Source organism: Typopeltis vanoorti, chromosome 3, assembly GCF_054136105.1.
Source record: "Typopeltis vanoorti isolate ZY-2024b chromosome 3, IOZ_Tvanoo_1.0, whole genome shotgun sequence".
In the NCBI taxonomy this organism is placed as follows: domain Eukaryota; kingdom Metazoa; phylum Arthropoda; class Arachnida; order Uropygi; family Thelyphonidae; genus Typopeltis; species Typopeltis vanoorti.
In genome coordinates this window covers 87,647,877-87,667,981 of record NC_143551.1, presented here as the reverse complement: position 1 = coordinate 87,667,981, position 20,105 = coordinate 87,647,877, and the positions used below count along the sequence as shown (strand labels likewise).

At 35.0% G+C, this 20,105-nt stretch overlaps 1 protein-coding gene across 1 annotated transcript in view; it reads left to right on the top strand.

Moving 5' to 3' along the window:
- The window catches only part of LOC150108357 (protein phosphatase 1H), a 112,611-nt gene extending 92,854 nt beyond the window's left edge, over positions 1-19,757 (top strand). Inside the window, exons 10-11 of the mRNA XM_090415760.1 lie at positions 4,620-4,783; positions 19,066-19,757. Coding sequence (XP_090271886.1) covers positions 4,620-4,783; positions 19,066-19,270 — 369 coding nt within the window. The 3' untranslated portion in view covers positions 19,271-19,757. The remainder of the gene's footprint in view (positions 1-4,619; positions 4,784-19,065) is intronic.
- The last annotated feature ends 348 nt before the right edge of the window (positions 19,758-20,105 follow it).

Below are 20,105 nucleotides of genomic sequence, written 5' to 3'. Positions count from 1 at the left end.
TATGTATCTAGTGAAATCGTTGCCAAGGCAGGTGTTGGCCATTTTTCTGTGTAGAAAATAATCTGACACAATATCAGATAGGTGATCATAGCTAAATTTTATGCTTGAATACTTATACTTATTCTCTATAGGGAATAAAAGACATTAGTAGGGTGGACTGCTAATTTTTGGGAATGATTAATTCATCATCATCATCAAATTCCTGCCATGTACCCTCAAGGGGTGTACAGGATATGACAGTACTACATGAAAAAATTACATCATTACTAACTTCCTATCTACAATTTTCCTCCAAATCAATCTGTTACTTGTCAAGACTCCAACATTATCAGATCTTATATTTCTATTGTCTAAGGCACTTTGAACCGTATCAATCCACCTATATCTTGGTCTTCCTCTGGGTCGTTTTCCTGCCAACCTGGCAGAGAACACTTGTTTTGCTAATCTTTCCTCTCCCATTCTATTTAAGTGACCATACCATTTGAGATTAGCTCTGCTAACGCATTCCTGGATGCTGACAATGTCAAGTTCTTTCCTAATATCCTCATTTTTAATATGATATTGCCATTGATGCCATCTGTTCACCCCTCTAATCTTTCTCAGGACTCTCATATCTGCGGTCTCTAGTCTTTGGTCAAGTGTTTTACCTCTGACCCAGCTCTCAGATCCATAAGTTAAAATTGGTTTGAACACAGTCTTGTATACAGCTAATTTAGTGTTCCGACTAATTTCTTTCTTATTCCATATGAATTTATTCAATTGACTTCCCACCATACCAGCTTTGCTGATTCTGTTGTCAATTTCTATATTTAGTTTACCATCTTCAGTAAAAATTGTGCCTAAGTAGCTGAAATGTTTTACTTGTTCCACATGTTCTCCATTCACAACACAGTTGACATTTTCAATGATTCTGCCTATTTTCATTGTCTTTGTCTTTTTATTGCTGACCTTCATACCATATCTATTACAACAGCTATTCAATTTAGTCAGAGAATCTTGCAGACTTGTAGCGGATTTATTTAGAAGTATAACATCATCCGCATAAAGCAAAGAGCTGACATTAACATCTCCAATTTTGATATCAGGTTTAATAGCACATTCCTTCATAATGTGATCCATATAGATAATGAATAACAGAGGGGATAATGTACATCCTTGTCTCACACCAGATTTAACATTAAACCATCTTCCTGTACTTCCTTCAATTCTAACTGCTGACTCACAACTCAAATAAAGACTAAGTATTGCTTGATATAATGCCCCATTGACACCATATAACTGCAGCGTATTGAATAGCTTCTCTCTTGGCACCTTGTCATATGCCTTTTCAAAATCGACAAAACTTAAATACAGATCTTTGTTATATTCCCATGCTTTCTCGACTATTTGTCGTAAAGTGAAGATCTGATCCTGACAGCCTCTATTTGGCCTGAATCCCGCTTGTTCTTCACCAAGCTTTTCTTCCACAATTCTTCTCAACCGTTTCTCAAGTATACTTGCATAGATCTTGCCAGGAACACTCAGTAGGGAAATACCTCTGTAATTCTCACATTCAGTTTTATTTCCCTTTTTATATATGGGTACTATGAGAGCTCTACTCCAATCATCGGGAATTCGTCCCTCTGTCCAGGCTTTCTGAACTATGCAGTGCAGCCACTGTAAGACTCTTATACCACCATACTTTAGCATTTCTGGTCGAATATCATCTACTCCTGCTGCCTCTCCACATTTCAAGCCTTTGATGGCTTTTTCTACTTCAAGTATGGATATGTATTCCTGACTGCATGCCTGGTCGGTGTTTTTTATCACTGTGCTGTCATCACTGCTTGTTTCATTTAGCAGTTTTTCAAAGTAATTACTCCATACTTCAAGGATATCTTTTTCTCCTGTTTTCATTTCACCTTTATCATCTCTAATTCCTTTTACAGCACTCTTTCCTCCATTCCTAAGCTTCTTCAACAACCTCCAGAATATTTTGCCACCTTCTTGATATTTATTTTCTATATTCTTGCCAAAGTCCTCCCATGACTTTTGTTTAGCTAGTTTTACACACTGTTTAGCTTTCTTACATTTGTCTCTGTATTCTGTAAGAGTAAAAGCTGACTTATTTGCCAGGAACTTTTGATATGCTTTCTTCTTTTCCTTCACTGCCTCTTTAACTTCCTGTGTCCACCAGGGAGTTCTGATTTTTTTATCTTTGCACACAACCTCACCACATGCCTCTCTGGCAGAATCAATCAATGTTTCCTTCAGAGTTTGCCACTGAATCTCCAAGGTTTGATTCCTGTTCTCAAACTCTTTCATTTTCTTTTCAATAATATTTCTGTATTTTAGTCTACAGTTCACATCTGAGAGCTGCTCAACTTTTATTCGCTTTAAAACTTTCTTACATGTTATTCTTTTCAATATGAAATTCAATTTTATCCTGCTCAAGACTAAATAGTGATCACTTCCAATTTCAAATCCTCTGTACACACTGGTGTCCTGCACCAGGGAGAAAACATCACTATCAACAATAACATAGTCAATGAGACTTTTCTTATTCCTAGCCTCTTCTCTCCATGTGAATTTGTGCACATTTTTATGTTGGAACATGGTGTTAGTAATAACCAGTCCATGTCCTGAGCAGAAATCCAACAGATATTTGCCATTATTATTAGCTTTGCTCTTTTCTCCAAATTTTCCCAAAATATTTTTGTATGTCTCACAATCATTTCCTACTCTACTATTTAGATCCCCAACAAGGACCAACTTTTCCTTTTTCATTGTGTCAGTTGCTTTTTCTAAAGCCTCAAAAAATTCCTCCACTTCTACCTTAGTAGAACCTTCTGTGGGATCATAGGCACAAATAAGTCTCATTGTCCAGTTCCCCATTCTCATATTTGCCCACATCACTCTACTTGAGACTGCCTGCCATTCAAGAAGATTAGCCTCGTATTTTGTGTTGAATACTATGGCTACTCCTTCTTTTCCTTGATTGTTATTGCCTGAATATAACATTTTGTATTTATTGCTCAGAAAGATCTCTCTCAGAATGATTAATTCATTACATCATTATTTAAACCTATCTTTTATGATAAAGCCAGGTTTAAATTATGCAACTTAAATTTTTTTTTCTATAATTTATAATTTGATCCAATCAGCAATGAAGATGGAATGAATTAATCATTCTGATTTTTTTCCCCTTAATTTAATTAGTAATAACCTAATATCTTTGATATTATGTCAGAACCTTAGATATCATTAAAGTCACACTTTGCTTACTAAATTTGAATTATGTCTTGCAGTGCATATTAACCTGTGTGAGTTCATTAGATATGAGTAAATCAGTAATTTGGCCACACAGATTGATAAGTGACATAGATAGCATCATGCTTGCCCTGTAAGTGAAATTAACGCAGATTATAATTGCTGAACATTTGTCTGGTGTCTAAACCACATGGAGTGTTTGACACCAAGTTTTAATCTTGACCAGTTTTGTGTTCATTATAAGACAAATCATCATCATCAATTTCCTGATATGTACCCTCAAGGGATGTTCAGGTTACTATGACAGCATTACATGATTCAGTTTATATCATTACTAATCTCCTGCCAACAATTTTCCTCCAAATTAGTCTGTTGCTTATCAGCACTCCAGTATCATATCTAATGTTTTTGCTTCTAAGGCACTTCTGACTGAATCAATCCACCTAGAGACTTTAGTCTTCCTCTGGGTCTCTTTCTTGCTATCCTGTCATTAAACACCTGTTTTGATAACCTTTCCTCATGCATTCTGTTTAAGTGGCCATACCCACCTTAGATTATCTGCTCACACATTCTTGAATGCTCACAATTTCAAGTTCCTTTCTAATAACTTCACTTTCAATATGATTCTGCCATTGATGTTATCTGTTCACTCTCCTAATTTTTCTTAGAACTCTATTTCTAACCCATCTCTCACACCCATAACTTAAAACTTGTTTGAATGCTGTCTTGTATACACTTCTTCAGGAGGGTGAAATACATAAACTAAAATGACATTACATTGACTGAGTTTTGTAAAAAGCAAGCTAACAGTGCCAGTGGGACAGAATGTTTGAAATAGACTTAATGATATTGCACATGCATGATTCATATGATGCATTGTATTGGAGATCAGTGTGCACAAGGTTTATGATAAAAGACAACCAAACCTGATGTAGGATCATATCTGGTTTCTTGTTACGTTGAATAAAATTGCATTATCTAACAGTCTCTTTCTGTGGTTTAAAAACCAGACATAAAATTCAGCATACTTCCCATCCATAGAAGTCTCTAACGAAAGAGATAACTATGTGACATTAAAATGAGACATTCGAAGAATATGCAAATTGACTGAAAGAAAAATGACATAACACAGTGTCCAAGTATCATATATATGAAAACCCCTACCACTAACATGCATAATGGACAATGATCCAGAAGGAAATTAAGTCTGTATAGCAAAATTTGTTGGCATCAAGTCTGCTGTATAATTCATGCTTCTGTTACAGAAGTAGTACTGCAAATACTTGGAGAAATGCAAGTTGATAATTGCAAATTTTTATTTATGAACTGTTGGTTTGCAAAATAGTATTTTTTTTTTTATCTCCCATTAGGTACTTGTATTTGATTTAGCTTCTGAGGAACTAACTGATAGTGATGTCCTTGTAATGGGAACAGATGGCCTTTGGGATGTTACATCTAATGAGAAAGTAGGTGAGGTTGTACAGAAGTCTCTTGATCATTTTCCAGCAAATGACATTCAAAGATATAAGTACAGGTAAGCATAACTTTATAGGATCAAGCATTTTTCTTATCATTATAACGTTCTTGTATCTATGTTAATTTAGCAGATTTTATGGTTGCCCAATACAATATTTCACTTCTGGTTTCCTGGTAACCATTTTCCTCCAATTTTTTTTTTTTTTTCTATTTGTTGGATATCTGATTTCATCAGCTCTTACTTTGTGACTTTTGTTTACTTATATTCACTTGATAAAAAGTTAGTTACAACTAAAGTAATCATTACACTTATCACTGATCACTTACTAGCTAGGAGAACACATGCAATTTACAAATAAAAGTACAATACAACCAATAGCACTGTGTTGCTTTCATGAGATGGAACTGTACCTGTCTATATAAGTCTTATGGCTTTTGTATCATCATATACTAAATAAATAAATGTTTGCACATCATAACATGCCTTAATAAACAAAAAAATACTATGTGTGAAATGGAGATAACAGTTAATGAGGGAAACTGAATTAGAGAATTCAGTTTTCCTCCTTAACTGTGCCTCTGAAATCTTCAAGCTTATAGGGAAGTTAAAAGATAAATGACAGATTATTATTTTTTTTCTTTGCAAGTTCTACCCATACAAGATTTTTAACCTATAGTACATTAATACTATGGGTAAGTTAAGATTAGATTATTATTATTACAGGTATCTCCACGGAGTCAGTAGACTCATCACGGGAGACCCAAACTAGCAAAACAATATCATATCTGTCATATCTCTTCTTGAATTCATTTACAGATGAAGAGCTCACAACTGAGTCAGGCAATGCATTCCACTCATTCACCACTTTCCAGGCAAAAAGCCTCATTTTCACACCCTTGTTAACCACGCTTCTCCTTAATTTCCAGGGATGACCTCTTGTTCTTCCATCACTATCACACAGTTGAAACATTTCCCCTGCATCAATCCTATAAAAACCTTTCAGTAATTTAAATGTTTCTATCATATCCCCTCTTCTCTGCCTATCAATCAACTTCTGCAATCCACAAGCTCTCAATCTATCAATGTAGGGAGCATTTTTTACATCATTGCCTTTTGCCCATTCTTATTTAAATCATCCACAAACTTTCAACATCATCTTGATTTTTTATTGCGCTACCCAACTTTGCATCATCGTCAAATAACTGAATATCTCGTGTAAGCCATTTCCTATATCATTTATATACAAATTAAACAACAATGGCCCAAGCACAGAGCCCTGAGTCACACCACTGGTCACCTGCCTTGGACTCGGCTCCTCCATACACCACCTTCTGGTATCTCTCCCTGAGCCATTCTCCTATCCATATCACCAATTTAGTATCCATTCCCATCTGCTCCAATTTGTGTAACAGTGTTCCATGTTGTATCCTGTCAAAAACCTTAGCAAAATCCAAAAGTACCACTGTGTAGCCAGTTCCTTTGTCCAACTCAGATGTCATTCTATTCTGAAAAGTTAATAGATTGCTAAGGTAGGATCTACCTTTAACAAAACCATGTTGGCCTCTATAGAGTATCATATCCTGATCTGCCCATTCTTGAATTTTGTCTTTAACCAACTTTTCCAATACTTTTACCACTACTCCTGAGATGGTGATTGGTCTGTAATTAACTACCGCAGTTTTAGAGCCACCCTTATACAAAGGAACCACTTTGCCTAACTTCCACTCCATAGGGACCATACCAGAGTTCAAACTTAAATTAAATATCCAAGTAAGAGGGGTTGGCAATTCATTTGCACATTCACGCAACACCTGAGCTGTTATTCCATCTAAGCCTACAGCAGTGTTTGCATTTAAATTTTGCAATATAATAAATACCTCTGATTTCTTAGCTTCAATTCTCACATTAATTATTGCTACAGGTATAGAGATATCCTCACTTGGGTGATAGACTTTTGGAAAGTGATCACTCAGTAACTCGACTATTACATCTGATTTTGTTACCTCAATGCCATCAGCACCCACTAAAGTTATCCTTCCGAAGTCATTCTTCCTTTTACTTGCCACATAGCAGAAGAACTCTTTGGGATTACCCTTGATCTCTTTGGCTAAGGTCTGATTTAGCTTTTCTTACTATGCTGGTAACCTTCCTAGCTTGAGCCTTGTACTGCTCATGGGTGTACTGATCGCCTTTCTCCTTGTAAATTCTCTATAACGTTTTCTTTTTTTGCAGGTCAAGCTTGATACTAGTGCTCATCCATCTAACGCCTGCCTTGTTTGACTTCCTGACCATGGGGACACAATCTGATATTGGTTTCCTCAGATACCCGCTGATTTTATCCCATGCACTGCTAACATCTTTCCCCTGCAATATGTTCTGCCATGGGGTGGCAGCAAGCTCACTCCGATGCTTGTTATAATTGCCTAACCTGTAGTTCCGCGTATATACCCCTTCTTAACAGAAAAATCCACAGATTTTGCAACCTCCCAAGTCAATACCACATGATCGCTTTCACCAATTGGAGGTAACGAGGACACCTTACTTATGCATATATCCTCTGAACCAATAACCAGGTCCAACACTCTCACACCACATGTCCCTTTAGTTACGTGTTGTTTCAAGTAATAGTAATTATCTCGCAGAAGATGTATGAACTCCATTTCCTTTTTGATACGTGATATTTCCTCCTTCCAATTTGTATCACCATAATTAAAATCCCCCATAATAATCACTATACCTGCACTTATTGCACTAATTTGCTGATGCATGAATTCAGTATCTCCCCCCTGTACTCCCTGGGCTATAGCAGCATCCAACTGTATATTTGGTTGCATTGGCCACTATTTCGCACCAGACCCTCAAATGAACTCTCATTCACATGTCTATCATCTTGATATACTATTTTCTTTGGCTGCAACACATCAGCTATCATCAACAGTACTCCCCCCCGTTCTATCTTCTCTATCCTCCCTGAAAATACTGTACCCATCACATTCAGTTCCAGTGACCACATCTTCTACTGACAGCCTAGTTTCACTAATGCCTACTACAACTTTTGGTGAGATTGCACTGACTAATGCCAAAAATTCTTCTCTCTTATTTCGAATGCTTGCATTGGTATACAAAAATTGCAGATTCCCTCTAGATCTTGTACCAGCTTTAGAACTGATATATGTCACTAATTTCAGTAGTCCCATGCCGATTTTTATCCCCTCTCTTCCGCAATTTATTCTGCAAATAAGGATCAATAAATATACAATCGGTGCTAAAGTTTCTCTCTCTTACACTCAACCTTTTCAATATTAGTTTCCCTGCCCAATTACTTCAACTTGTTCAGAAAACAGTAACTTCTTCAATTGCTTATGTCTTTCCATGTTCAGATGCAGCCCATCTCTAGCATACAACTGTCTTTTTCCTTCAAACACACTCCAAATATCAACAAATTCCAGACCTCTTTTTTTGCACATTCTTGCAATCATATCATTCATTATCATCGCTCGTCTACTTAACTCGTAATTGTCAAAACGAGGCAGCACACACACTATCCTCCCATTGACACTTTTCCTCTTTACAATATCTAACAATGTTCTTAAATCTTTTCCTACCTGATTTGTACTCACCATAACTATCATCTTGTCTGCTTCATGGCCTCTCTTTATTGCTAAAGCCACTCTTTCTATTGTCCCACCAGCCAAGCACTCCTCATGCATACCACTCTCCATACCCTTAATTAATCATAGAATCACCATATATCTTACCACTCTTAACTTCATTCAAGTCCACACAAGCTTCACTCATGTACTCATTTTCTATGCTATTCAACATGACTCTCCCAGTTTCATTACTCAATGCTCTATTACTTACCCCCCCCCCACTCTCACGACATGTTTGAGGCCTAGAACTTGTTTGTTCTAGGCCTCTTGTGGTTTTATTTTGTTGACTCCCAATCACTCCCATACTATTTATTACTGCATCATTCACCAAAGATTCACCCACATGTAATCTTGTTCTAGTTACTTCAGCTAAAGTAATCTCTATAGTCCTAATTTCTCTGTTTAACACATTAAACTCAGTTTTAACTTCCAGTATCTCCTTACTGAGCACTTCCAATTCCTCATGCAGGAGGTGGTCATTTTTCATTTTCATGAACTTCTGCCGAAGTCCTTCTGCTATGGTCCCAATGTCAGCTTCCATTCCTAAATGCTCCAGCCTATCCCAACACTTCTCATATACGTCGACATTTTCGTTCTTCTCATTTAGCCAGACCGACCACAGATCCTTCACATTCTTCGGCGCATATGTGTAGCGGTTTCCGCAATGCATCCATTGCAAAAAATCTAATGCTGAGCCAGCCTTTCGTGTAGAAGTCCTGCGCACCGCTGACGTACATTTCTTGTTGGACGCCATCTTTACACGTTGAAGTAGTGAAACAAACGGCAGCGAAAACACAATATACAACACAGTTCCAAACAATAACACCACTGAAAGACACTTGTATCTAACCGATGCACAACTGCAGCACAATTTGAGACAAAAAGCCACACTATATTTACATTTTAAAACCAATACTCCAGAAAGATAATCCAGAAACTGTTCAAGAGCTGAAACATGGAACTGTTTGAAGCCATTTCGGACTTCCATTAATCTTAATAGAAACATTAAGCAAGATTTCTCTGCTTGGTGCTCTTGCACAAACTGAGAAATTCATCTCTTATCAGACTAATTACATAACATTGTAAATTACTGTAAAAAATAAGACATGATCCATCCATCCACTCTCTTAAGGGCAAACTCCATCCTATAGCATATCCTTGATTGTATGAAGTTCCTGTGACTTGTCTTACTATGGACAACAGGAAGATGTTAACATTTGCCTTGGAGAACATAAGAAATACATTTGCTATCATTGTTATGGCAATTCTAGACTGGCAGACCATGCTTTGGACATCCCCCTTCACACAGGATTAGATTAAAAAAACCAGTGTGCTATATAGAAGTCGTTACAGGTTCGAAAGATTATTTTTAGAGTTAACAATGGCTGTGAAGCATTCTTCTAACCTTGAAAAGTATGCCTACATTAATTTGCTAAAAATTTGAGGCACTCTTATCCTAAGCTAAATTCCTACACAATTGTAATACTTCTATTTTTACACCATTAAAGGGTTTGAAATTAGGACTTTAGATCTTTTGTCCGTTACAATTTGAATTGATCGTTTCACTTATTCATTGTCGTATGTAAATTGTAGTACGTTGTTTGCTTGGAAGATGCTGGTTTAAAATCAGGCAAAATATATTAGTTTGTTTAATGATCTTATATCATTAAAGTAAGTTATGAAGAATGTCCAACACCTAAGCTTGTCTATTAGGTTTATATCCATGACAGGAAGTTGGGTCTAATGCATTGAGGGAAGATGAAAGTGAATAGAATACACTTCCAAGTAGCAGAACTTATCACTTGAACCATAGCATTAACAAACGAACAGGAAAACAAATCATGTTCAAAATTGAGATAAATCAACTCACTGAAATAAAATGCACAAATAAGTGAAAAAACATATTTTGCACAGAAATCCTGAAGACTTGTGCAAACAAATTGCCATTAAAAAGATCTTTAACTCTGCAATATGCTGACACCATTACATTAAAGATAAACATGAACCATTGCCAAATTGACTAGATTGAAGAACCACTTGTTTAGTTTCTGTTTTTTTGTTATAGTTTGTGCTAATGGATATTATGATAAAAGGAAAGGATGTTGAAATGAACATATTCTAATGGATATAGAATCTAAAAAAAAAAAAAAAGCTTCAATTGACACTTATGAAATTGAAGCAGCTTAAGAATGCTTGGAGACTCAGATGAAATAAAGATCACAGAATCATCACATTTTCTTATTCCTGTGGCTATGCAAGCATTGGATCAGGGTAACAGAGTTAGTCCAAAATCTATGTGCAACGCATCACATCTTCAACACAAATAGTACAGAAGAAATAACATAGTAGGTTTCAGCTGACCATTGAAAAGTAATGTAACCATTGAGAAGTTTTTGTGCAGTGTATTTGCAAGGACATGCAGTGCAACTTTTTTTTTTTATGTGAATTCCACTCAAGAAGAGTTGCCATAAGCCTATCATGTATTAATGCTTGGATGAGTTAGGACTAGATAATTTGGAAAACCTATTTATTCTAGAGACAAAACATGGAACTTTATTTTTTAAACTGCTTCAGATTTCCACTAAGCTGGGAGGTTTCACTCAGATGATGCAATACATTTACCACTTATCTTTCAGTGGGAAAGACCTGGGTTTGAATCCTGTAGAGCATGAGAAAGAATGCAAAAACCAGATAAGATGTGAGGGGGGAAAAAACTCACAAAATTCAGGTGTGTTTTCTCTTGCAGAACAGATAAACCAGTCAGAGAACATGCATAATTAACAGACATAGTATACATGCTCTTGTGGTCCATGGAGATGCTCCATCCAGCAGGCTTTGAATTCAAATTTCAGTATGGCATGGATGAAGCTTATAAAAGTTTTGGGTAGTAGCTGATTTTCAATGCCATGTGAGATCTCCACTCAGCATACTGGAGGTCTGAAGTGGCTTGTAAGAGCATTGTTTGTCTCAAGCAGGAGAACTTATTGAACCAGTTGAAGTGAGAACCTATGTCTTAATTGTCCTTTTTTCATTTTATAGCACATTTTTTTCAAACTTATATACTTTTTTTGCATAGTATAAGTAGATTTGCTTGATTGATAATAACCAGGATTTTATCATATGCAATTGTTGATTTATACTAGATGTATTTCCTCTACATGTTTCACTGTCTATATGATTAACAGCATCATTGGGAGATTACTTAACACAAATAATAAATAGCAAAAATTAATACCTATGGTTGAAAAGACGAATGATAGTCAACTCATGTATATCATCAGGCATCATTATCCTTCATGCCATACTTAGAAGAGAAAAGGTTGTTCAAGAAATCCTAAGTCATTTGCTCAAAAGGCACATTAAATAGAAATCAAGGAATGATCCTTCTTATGCTGGTAACATCTGTAAATCATTAATTAACATTTGTAAAATTAAAGACCTTTCCTATGCCAGCAATCACTTACAGAGTTTACAAACAGTGGAGAGACTGCATGTAACATTCCTAGACTCATTCCTGTATTTTCAACTATAGATATTAATTGCTCTGGAAAGACTTTTAATGGGATTATATTGATCAAGTGCATATAATAAACAACTAAGTTATACCAACTAGTTTCACCAATTAAGGCTGTTGGCATCTTCAGTTTACATAACTAATGTAAGGCACTAAAAAGTAAAAAACTGTTACAAACTATAATCAACCGATTCCAATTATATTAAACAAAGAACAGAGCGCATACAATACATTCATAGAGCTTGGATGATATCACTTGTTTTTATTTAGGAACGTTCTATAGTTGGCACTATAATTCAGTTCTGGCGAGTTGAAGGATCTGATAAGTGTCTTCCAGAGCTTTTTAGTCAAGAAAATTAAACGTTTTTTAACATTTGATATTAATTGCTGTTACTCTGGTACTCTTGAATTTACAGAAGACCTTAAAAAACAACTGAAATCCAGACACTTGATCACTCTGAGATTATATGGCATGGCCAAAGTTCACAAGACAGTCATCCCTCTACATCCAACAGTTGATGGAAGAAGGACATACTCATATTTAAAAAACTTATTAATTAATATAATTATCTTTAAACATTGTTTTTTCCTATTAAACATCAAGGTGAGTATCCATCTATATCTTAGTTTTCCTCTGTATCTTTTAGCTGACATCCTGGCAACAAACATCTGCTTTGATAACCGTTCCACTTGCATTATGTTTAGGTGGCTTAACAGGTTAGTTCTGTGCTTACATTCTTGAATGCTAACTATGTCAATTATCTTCATCTTTAATATGATTGTCAATTATGTCCTCTTCACTCCCCTTATTTTCTCATATCCACTGTCTTGTATACAGCTAATTTAGTGTTTTGACATTTTTTTATTATTCCATATAAATACAGGGTTATTTAAAATGAAGGAGCAAATTGTACTTGTTTGAAAAATTTTTATTTCCAGTGATACAAACACATGTTGTACATCATCTGATAAGTAAAACTATGAGAGTTTACTTTTTCCCCACATTCTAAGAACGGGCTCTTGTTACTACAGTAACAAAAAAGATTCTTCTTTTTGGGGAACAGAACATCCACATGCAAACATTGAACGTGAAAGAAACTCGCCGAAAGTGAATGTGTTTTGTGTCATTTCTCTCAGGAAAATTCATGGGCTTTTTTTCTTTGCTGAGGCAACAGTAACTGGGTTGTCATACTTTGATATGTTACAAATTTGGTTTTTCCCTCAACTCGAAGATGACTCTGCTGACTTCATGACTCAGTGCTACTCTTCCTAACACTGGATGGGTCAAAGTGAGACAGATGATCTTGTGCTGTGCAAGCTACCCAGGTTCTCAGACCTGATCCCCTTGTGAATTTTTTTATCTTTGGGGATTCCTTAGAGATTTTTTTGTGCCACTATATTGCAAGAACTTCAGCATTGAATTGTAGCAACAGTGAATTCAATAACTGTCCACCAGTTACAAAGAGTTTGACATGAAATGGACTATCATTTTGATATGTGTCATATTAAAGGAGGTGGTGCATACCTAGAGTGCCTGAATATCTGACAATTTTCCTGTCAGGTAGTGTATAACTCATGTTTATATTGCTGGGAATAAAGAATTCATAAACAAGTACAATCTGCTTCTTCATTTTGAATAACCCTATATATTCAGTTCATTCCCTTTCATATCAGTTTTGCTAATTGTTTTGTCTGTTTCCATATTTAGTTTTCCATCTTCACTAAAAATTGTGCTTAAATAGCTGAAATATTTTACTTCTATAGGATTCCCATGCTGGATGCAGTTGATATTATCATGGTCTGTCTTTTTATTGCTTTCATGTGAAATTTATTACAGCAGTTATCTGATTTCATTAATGAATCTTGTATACTTGTACTGTATTTATTTATGAGTATAACATCATCTGCATGAAGTAAAGAACCAAGTTTGAATGTATTCAATTTTTGTATCAGGCCTAATGTCACATTTCTTTCATCGTATAATCCATATTGATGAATAATGCAGATAATGTGTACCATTGTCACACTCTTGATTGGGAAGAGAGTGGCGGGCATTAGTATTTTTTCTATGAAAATGTATACTTTTTTATCATATCAAATGATAACAATTAACAAATTAACTATGAAAGCAGGATAAATACACACGTAACATTTATTATACAACTAAATTATTTGATAATCATTCTTTGCCATTATAATTATTAAAAATATCAAAACACATAAGAGATTTTTCCTCAGATTTATTTTAAAATATATAGAAATGTAGTTAAAATATTATAAAAGCATAAAAAATATTGTATATCACCAAATTAATTAAATTAGTGTGATCTTTGGCATTGCATTTCATTGACTAATTTCTCACAGTGGGAGTATGATAATGTTCCTGTTTGTAAAAAATTGTCAAGGTTAGCATTCATAAGTTGAAATCATACTCAAAGACAGAAGAATTACAAAAAGTTCATAATATAATATAAATGTTAACATTTTTTACATTTTCAATAAATATTATTACTAGGAGAAGACTTATATTTTCCAGTTTTAATTTTATTTTTTCTTATTTAATAATTGACAGTGGATGCATGCAAATAGCTCCCTGGGACCATATGCATCCATGGGAATAGGGTTGAGAACTGCTGCTGTAATGTTATGTTCCACACACAGCATATAATTGTATTTTTTTGAACAGTTTTACTCTTGTCACCTTGTGTGCCTTTTTCAGATCTGCAAAACTAAAATACAGATCATTGTTATATGCTCTTGATATTTCACCTCTTTGTCTTAGTGTTTGGTGTGAACCCAGTTTATTCATCAAGTTTTTCTTCCACAGTTTTTCTTAACCTCTTCTTAGATAAGCATAAATCTTACCTGGTACATTCTATAAGGAAATTCCTTCTGTTTTTTATAGATGAGTATTGATTTGTTGTTTCAAGGATACTTGTGACATAAGACTGAATGATATAATCACGTAACCACAAGAAAGATATTTATTTAACCAAATATTTTGGTCTGGAAATAGCAGACCATCTTCAGTGGTATTACAAGAACAGTTTAAAAAATACAAGCTAGAATACTCACATAATTGTTAAAATTAGAACACGCTGCATGATGTTATATCACTAAGTACGAAACGGAATATTTTGAAGTAGAAACATGATTGAATTTGCTATTTTAAAAAAAAAAAAAAACTTAATGAGTAATCTTGATTAGACTTTCCCAGATTTTTGATATAGATATACAGTCATTACGATTCAGGTTGGAGCGATGGAGCAAGGCCTCCACGCTTTCCTTGAACAAACGTTCGAACCTATAATGGGATCTATATAAGAGGCTTCACAACAAACCTGAAAAGTCTGGATTGGCTCAACAAGGGATTGAAACTGACCATAGCATCTTTTGGTCCAGGACTCGCTTCTTACACGGATCCCGTTATAGGTTCGAACGTTTGTTCAAGGAAAGCATGGAGGCCTTGCTCCATCGCCCCAACCTGAATCGTAATGACTGTATATCTATATCAAAAATCTGGGAAAGTCTAATCAAGATTACTTGTTTTGTTAATCTTTCTTTGCCCATTCTGTTTAAGTGACCATACCACCTGAGATTAGCTCTGCTAACGCATTCCTGGATGCTGAAAATGTCAAGTTCTTTCCTAATATCCTCGTTTTTAATATGATATTGCCATTGATGCCATCTGTTCACGCCTATTATCTTTCTTAGGCCTCTCATATCTGCGGTCTCTAGTCTTTGGTCATGTGTTTTACTTCTGACCCAGCTCTCAGATCCATAAGTTAAAACTGGTTTGAACACTGTCTTGTATGCATTAATTTAGTGTTCCGACTAATTTCTCTCTTATTCCATATGAATTTATTCAATTGACTTCCCCCCATACGAGCTTTGCTGATTCTGTTGTCTATTTCTATATTTAATTTACCATCTTCACTAAAACTCGTGCCTAAGTAACTGAAATGTTTTATTTGTTCCACAGGTTCTCCATTCACAACACAATTGACATTTTCAATGCTTCTGCCTATTTTCATTGTCTTTGTCTTTTTATTGCTGACCTTCATACCATATCTATTACAACAGTTATTCAATTTAGTCAGAGAATCTAGCAGACTAAATCTTGCAGCGGATTTATTTAGAAGTGTAACATCATCCGCATAAAGCCAAGAGCTGGCATTAACATCTCCAATTTTGATATCATGTTTAATACCACTTTCCTTCATAATGTGATCCATATAGATAATGAATAACAGAGGGGATAATGTACATCCTTGTCTCACACCAGATTTAACATTAAGCCATCTTTGTGTATTTCCTTCAATTCTAACTGCTGACTTACAACTCAAATAAAGACTAAGTATTGCTTGATATAATGCCCCATTGAAACCATATAACTGTAGCTTATTGAATAGCTTCTCTCTTGGCACCTTGTCATATGCCTTTTCCAAATCGACAAAACTTAAATACAGATCTTTGTTATATTCCCATGCTTTCTCGACTATTTATTGTAAAGTGAAGATCTGATCCGGACAGCCTCTATTTGGCCTGAATCCAGCTTTTCTTCAACAATTCTTCTCAACCATTTCTCAAGTGTACTTGCATAGATCTTGCCAGGAACACTCAGTAGGGAAATACCTCTGTAATTCTCACATTCAGTTTTATTTCCCTTTTTATATATGGGTACTATGAGAGCTCTACTCCAATCATTGGGAATTTGTCCCTCTGTCCAGGCTTTCTGAACAATGTAGTGCAGCCACTGTAAGACTTTTATACCACCATACTTCAGCATTTCTGGTCGAATATCATCTACTCCTGCTGCCTTTCCACATTTCAAGCCTTTGATAGCTTTTTCTACTTCAAGTATGGATATGTATTCCTGACTGCATGCCTGGTCAGTGTTTTTTACCACTGTGCTGTCATCACTGCTTGTTTCATTTATCAGTTTTTCAAAGTAATTACTCCATACTTCAAGGATATCTTTTTCTCCCATTTTCATGTCACCTTTATCATCTCTAACTTCTTTTACAGCACTCTTTCCTCCATTCCTAAGTTTCTTCAACAACCTCCAGAATACTTTGCCATCTTCTTGATATTTATTTTCTGTATTCTTGCCAAAGTCCTCCCATGACTTTTGTTTAGCTAGTTTTACACAGTGTTTAGCAATCTTGCATTTGTCTCTGTATTCTCTAAGAGCACAAGCTGACTTATTTGCCAGGAACTTTTGATATGCTTTCTTCTTTTCCTTCACTGCCTATTTAACTTCCTGTGGCCACCATGGAGTTCTAATTTTTCTATCCTTGCAGACAACCATACCACATGCCTCCCTAGCTGAATCAGTCAGGGCTTTCTTCAAGGCTTGCCACTGAATCTCCAAGGTTTGATTCCTGTTCTCAAACTCTTTCATTCAATAATCTTTGTATATTTTAGTCTACATTCACATCTGAGAGCTGCTCAACTTTTATTCACTTTAAAACTTTCTTACATGTCATTCTTCATCTTCATTAAACCCTCTTCAATATGAAATTCAATTTTATCCTGGTCAAGACTAAATAGTGATCACTTCCAATTTCAAATTGTCTGTACACTCTGGTGTCCTACACCAGGGAGAAAACATCATTATCAACAATAACATAGTCAATAAGACTTTTCTTATTCCTTGCCCCTTTTCTCCATGTGAATTTGTGCACATTTTTATGTTGGAACATGGTGTTAGTAATAACCAGTCTATGTCCTGAGCAGAAATCCCACAAATATTTGCCATTATTATTATCCTGGTCAAGGTTTGCTCTTTTCTCCAAATTTTCCCAAAATATTTTTGTATGTCTCACAATCATTTTCTACTCTGCTATTTAGATCCCCAACAAAGACCAACTTTTCCTTTTTATTGTGTCAGTTGCTTTTTCTAAAGCCTCAAAAAATTTCTCCACTTCTACCTTAGTAGACCCTTCTGTGGGACCATAAGCACAAATTAGTCTCATTGTCCAGTTCCCCATTCTCATATTTGCTCACATTACTCTACTCGAGACTGACTGCCATTCAAGAAGATTAGCCTTGTATTTTGTGTTGAATACTATGGCTACTCCTTCTTTTCCTTGATTGTCATTGCTTGAATATAACATTTTGTATTTATTGCTCAGAAAGATCTCGCCAGTTTTTGTCTTTTTTGTTTCAGTCACCCCTATTATGTCAATCTGGTACTTATCTAATTCCTCAGCTGGCTCCATTTCTTTGCCGTTCAGGCTTCTTATGTTGATAGTACCAATCTTTAACTCTGATGTTGTGTTCGGGTGCGTTTTCAGATTTGTTCCATTAGCTGACTTTTCGCTGTTCGCTCTGGTTCTCTGGTGAAAACAACCGGGGCCTTGTTTAACGGGCGACGCCTATCAACATAAGAAGCCAGAATGGCAAAGAAATGGAGCTAGCTGAGGAATTAGATAAGTACCAGATCGACATAATAGGGGTGACTGAAACAAAAAAGACGAAATTGGAAGTTTTCAGTATTTAGTCTTCAGAAGGATGAAATTGAATTTCATATTGAAAAGAATAACATGTAAGAAAGTTTTAAAGCGAATAAAAGTTGAGCAGCTCTCAGATGTGAACTGTAGACTAAAATACATAAAGATTATTGAAGAAAAAATGAAAGGGTTTGAGAAGGGTACTGAGATCCCTATTCCAATAATCTGGAATTTAACCTTCTAACCATGTGTACTGCAGCCACTATAAAATTTTGAACCTCCATAAATCTGATCATTGCTGGTTGAAGAGCTTCCACTCCAGCCTTTTCTGTATTTGAGTTTTTTTATTGCATTTTTATTTCTAGTATTGATGTGTGCTCTTAAATGCATTCCTCTTGAATGCTTTCTACCCCTGTTCTATCACTTGGTTTAATTTAATAATATTTCATAATCATTACTACAGACATCTAAAATGTTCATTGCATTTGGATGATATTTGTCATCTAATCACTGTCAGGTTCGTATTCACATTAGGTGGGTAGTAGATAAGGAATTATTGTTTAAATAGGTGCCATGAATGCAGTAGTTGGATAATACTGAATAGAAAAGTTGTTGATTAATGTGGGAAAGAAATTGAGTGTTCATTCATAAAATTTTGCTTTATACTTTTTTTGTGCATTTTCATTTCATTTGTATCACATTTATTCACTTTATAAGGTATACATCAGCAGCACAAGATTTGGTAATGCATTCAAGGGGTAAATTACGAGAGCGTAATTGGAGAACTGCAGAAAACAAAGCAGCCACTATAGATGACATTAGTGCTTTTGTGATACCATTACGTCACTACAAGGAAGAATATTTACTGTGGAAAACAAATCGTGAAATTCACCCTGTTATTATGCTTGGTGATTTAAAGTGATATCTGCCTTTACTTCATTGTCATGTTAAAGATTTAGAAGTCTTTTATACTAGAGGCCATCGATGTTGCATGTAGAGAATGTCACTTTATGTATATTCGGTTTATATATTTAAATTGGACTTTTTATTCCTTGAAGTTTTATTTTCAGATTGTCTAAAGTGTGCATTATGATAATCAGCCACACACTGCTTTTAATTGTTTTAGTTTGGAAAATAAGTCACTATGGGCATGTTTTAAAAATAATCTGGCCTTTGGAATAAATGAAGGTTAAAAAAAAACATCTTATATATATAAGATGGTTTATATATATATATATATATATATACACACACACACACACACACACACACACACACACACAAACACACCGTATGTACAATTGCACATGAATAACCTTTTTTTTTATGATTTTCATTTTCAGATTTTTGTTGTAATTTTGTTTTCCATGCTTATGTGTTTAGTATTTTAGAATTGTGGGAGTGGTATATCTTCATATGATATTTTTTTTTTTTTTTTTTTTTTTTTTTTTTTTTTTTTTTTTTTTTTTTTTTTTAAATAAATGTGTACTGTATGTATTTCACCATCCTCAGAAATGTCTAGATATATGTGCTCAAGTTAAGTGTTAATTGAAAGATATGTATAATATAAGACAAATTTGTTTCATATCTGTTATGCTGCTTGTACATAATAATTAATAGCATATGCTGATATGAAAGAAATTCAAATAATTTTTTTCTACATGTGAGTAAACAGTTTTCTGTTAGAACTGTAAAGGAAGGGGGGGAAAATACCAAAGTTGGATGCAACACCAGTGAATTGTAATACCTTTTATAAG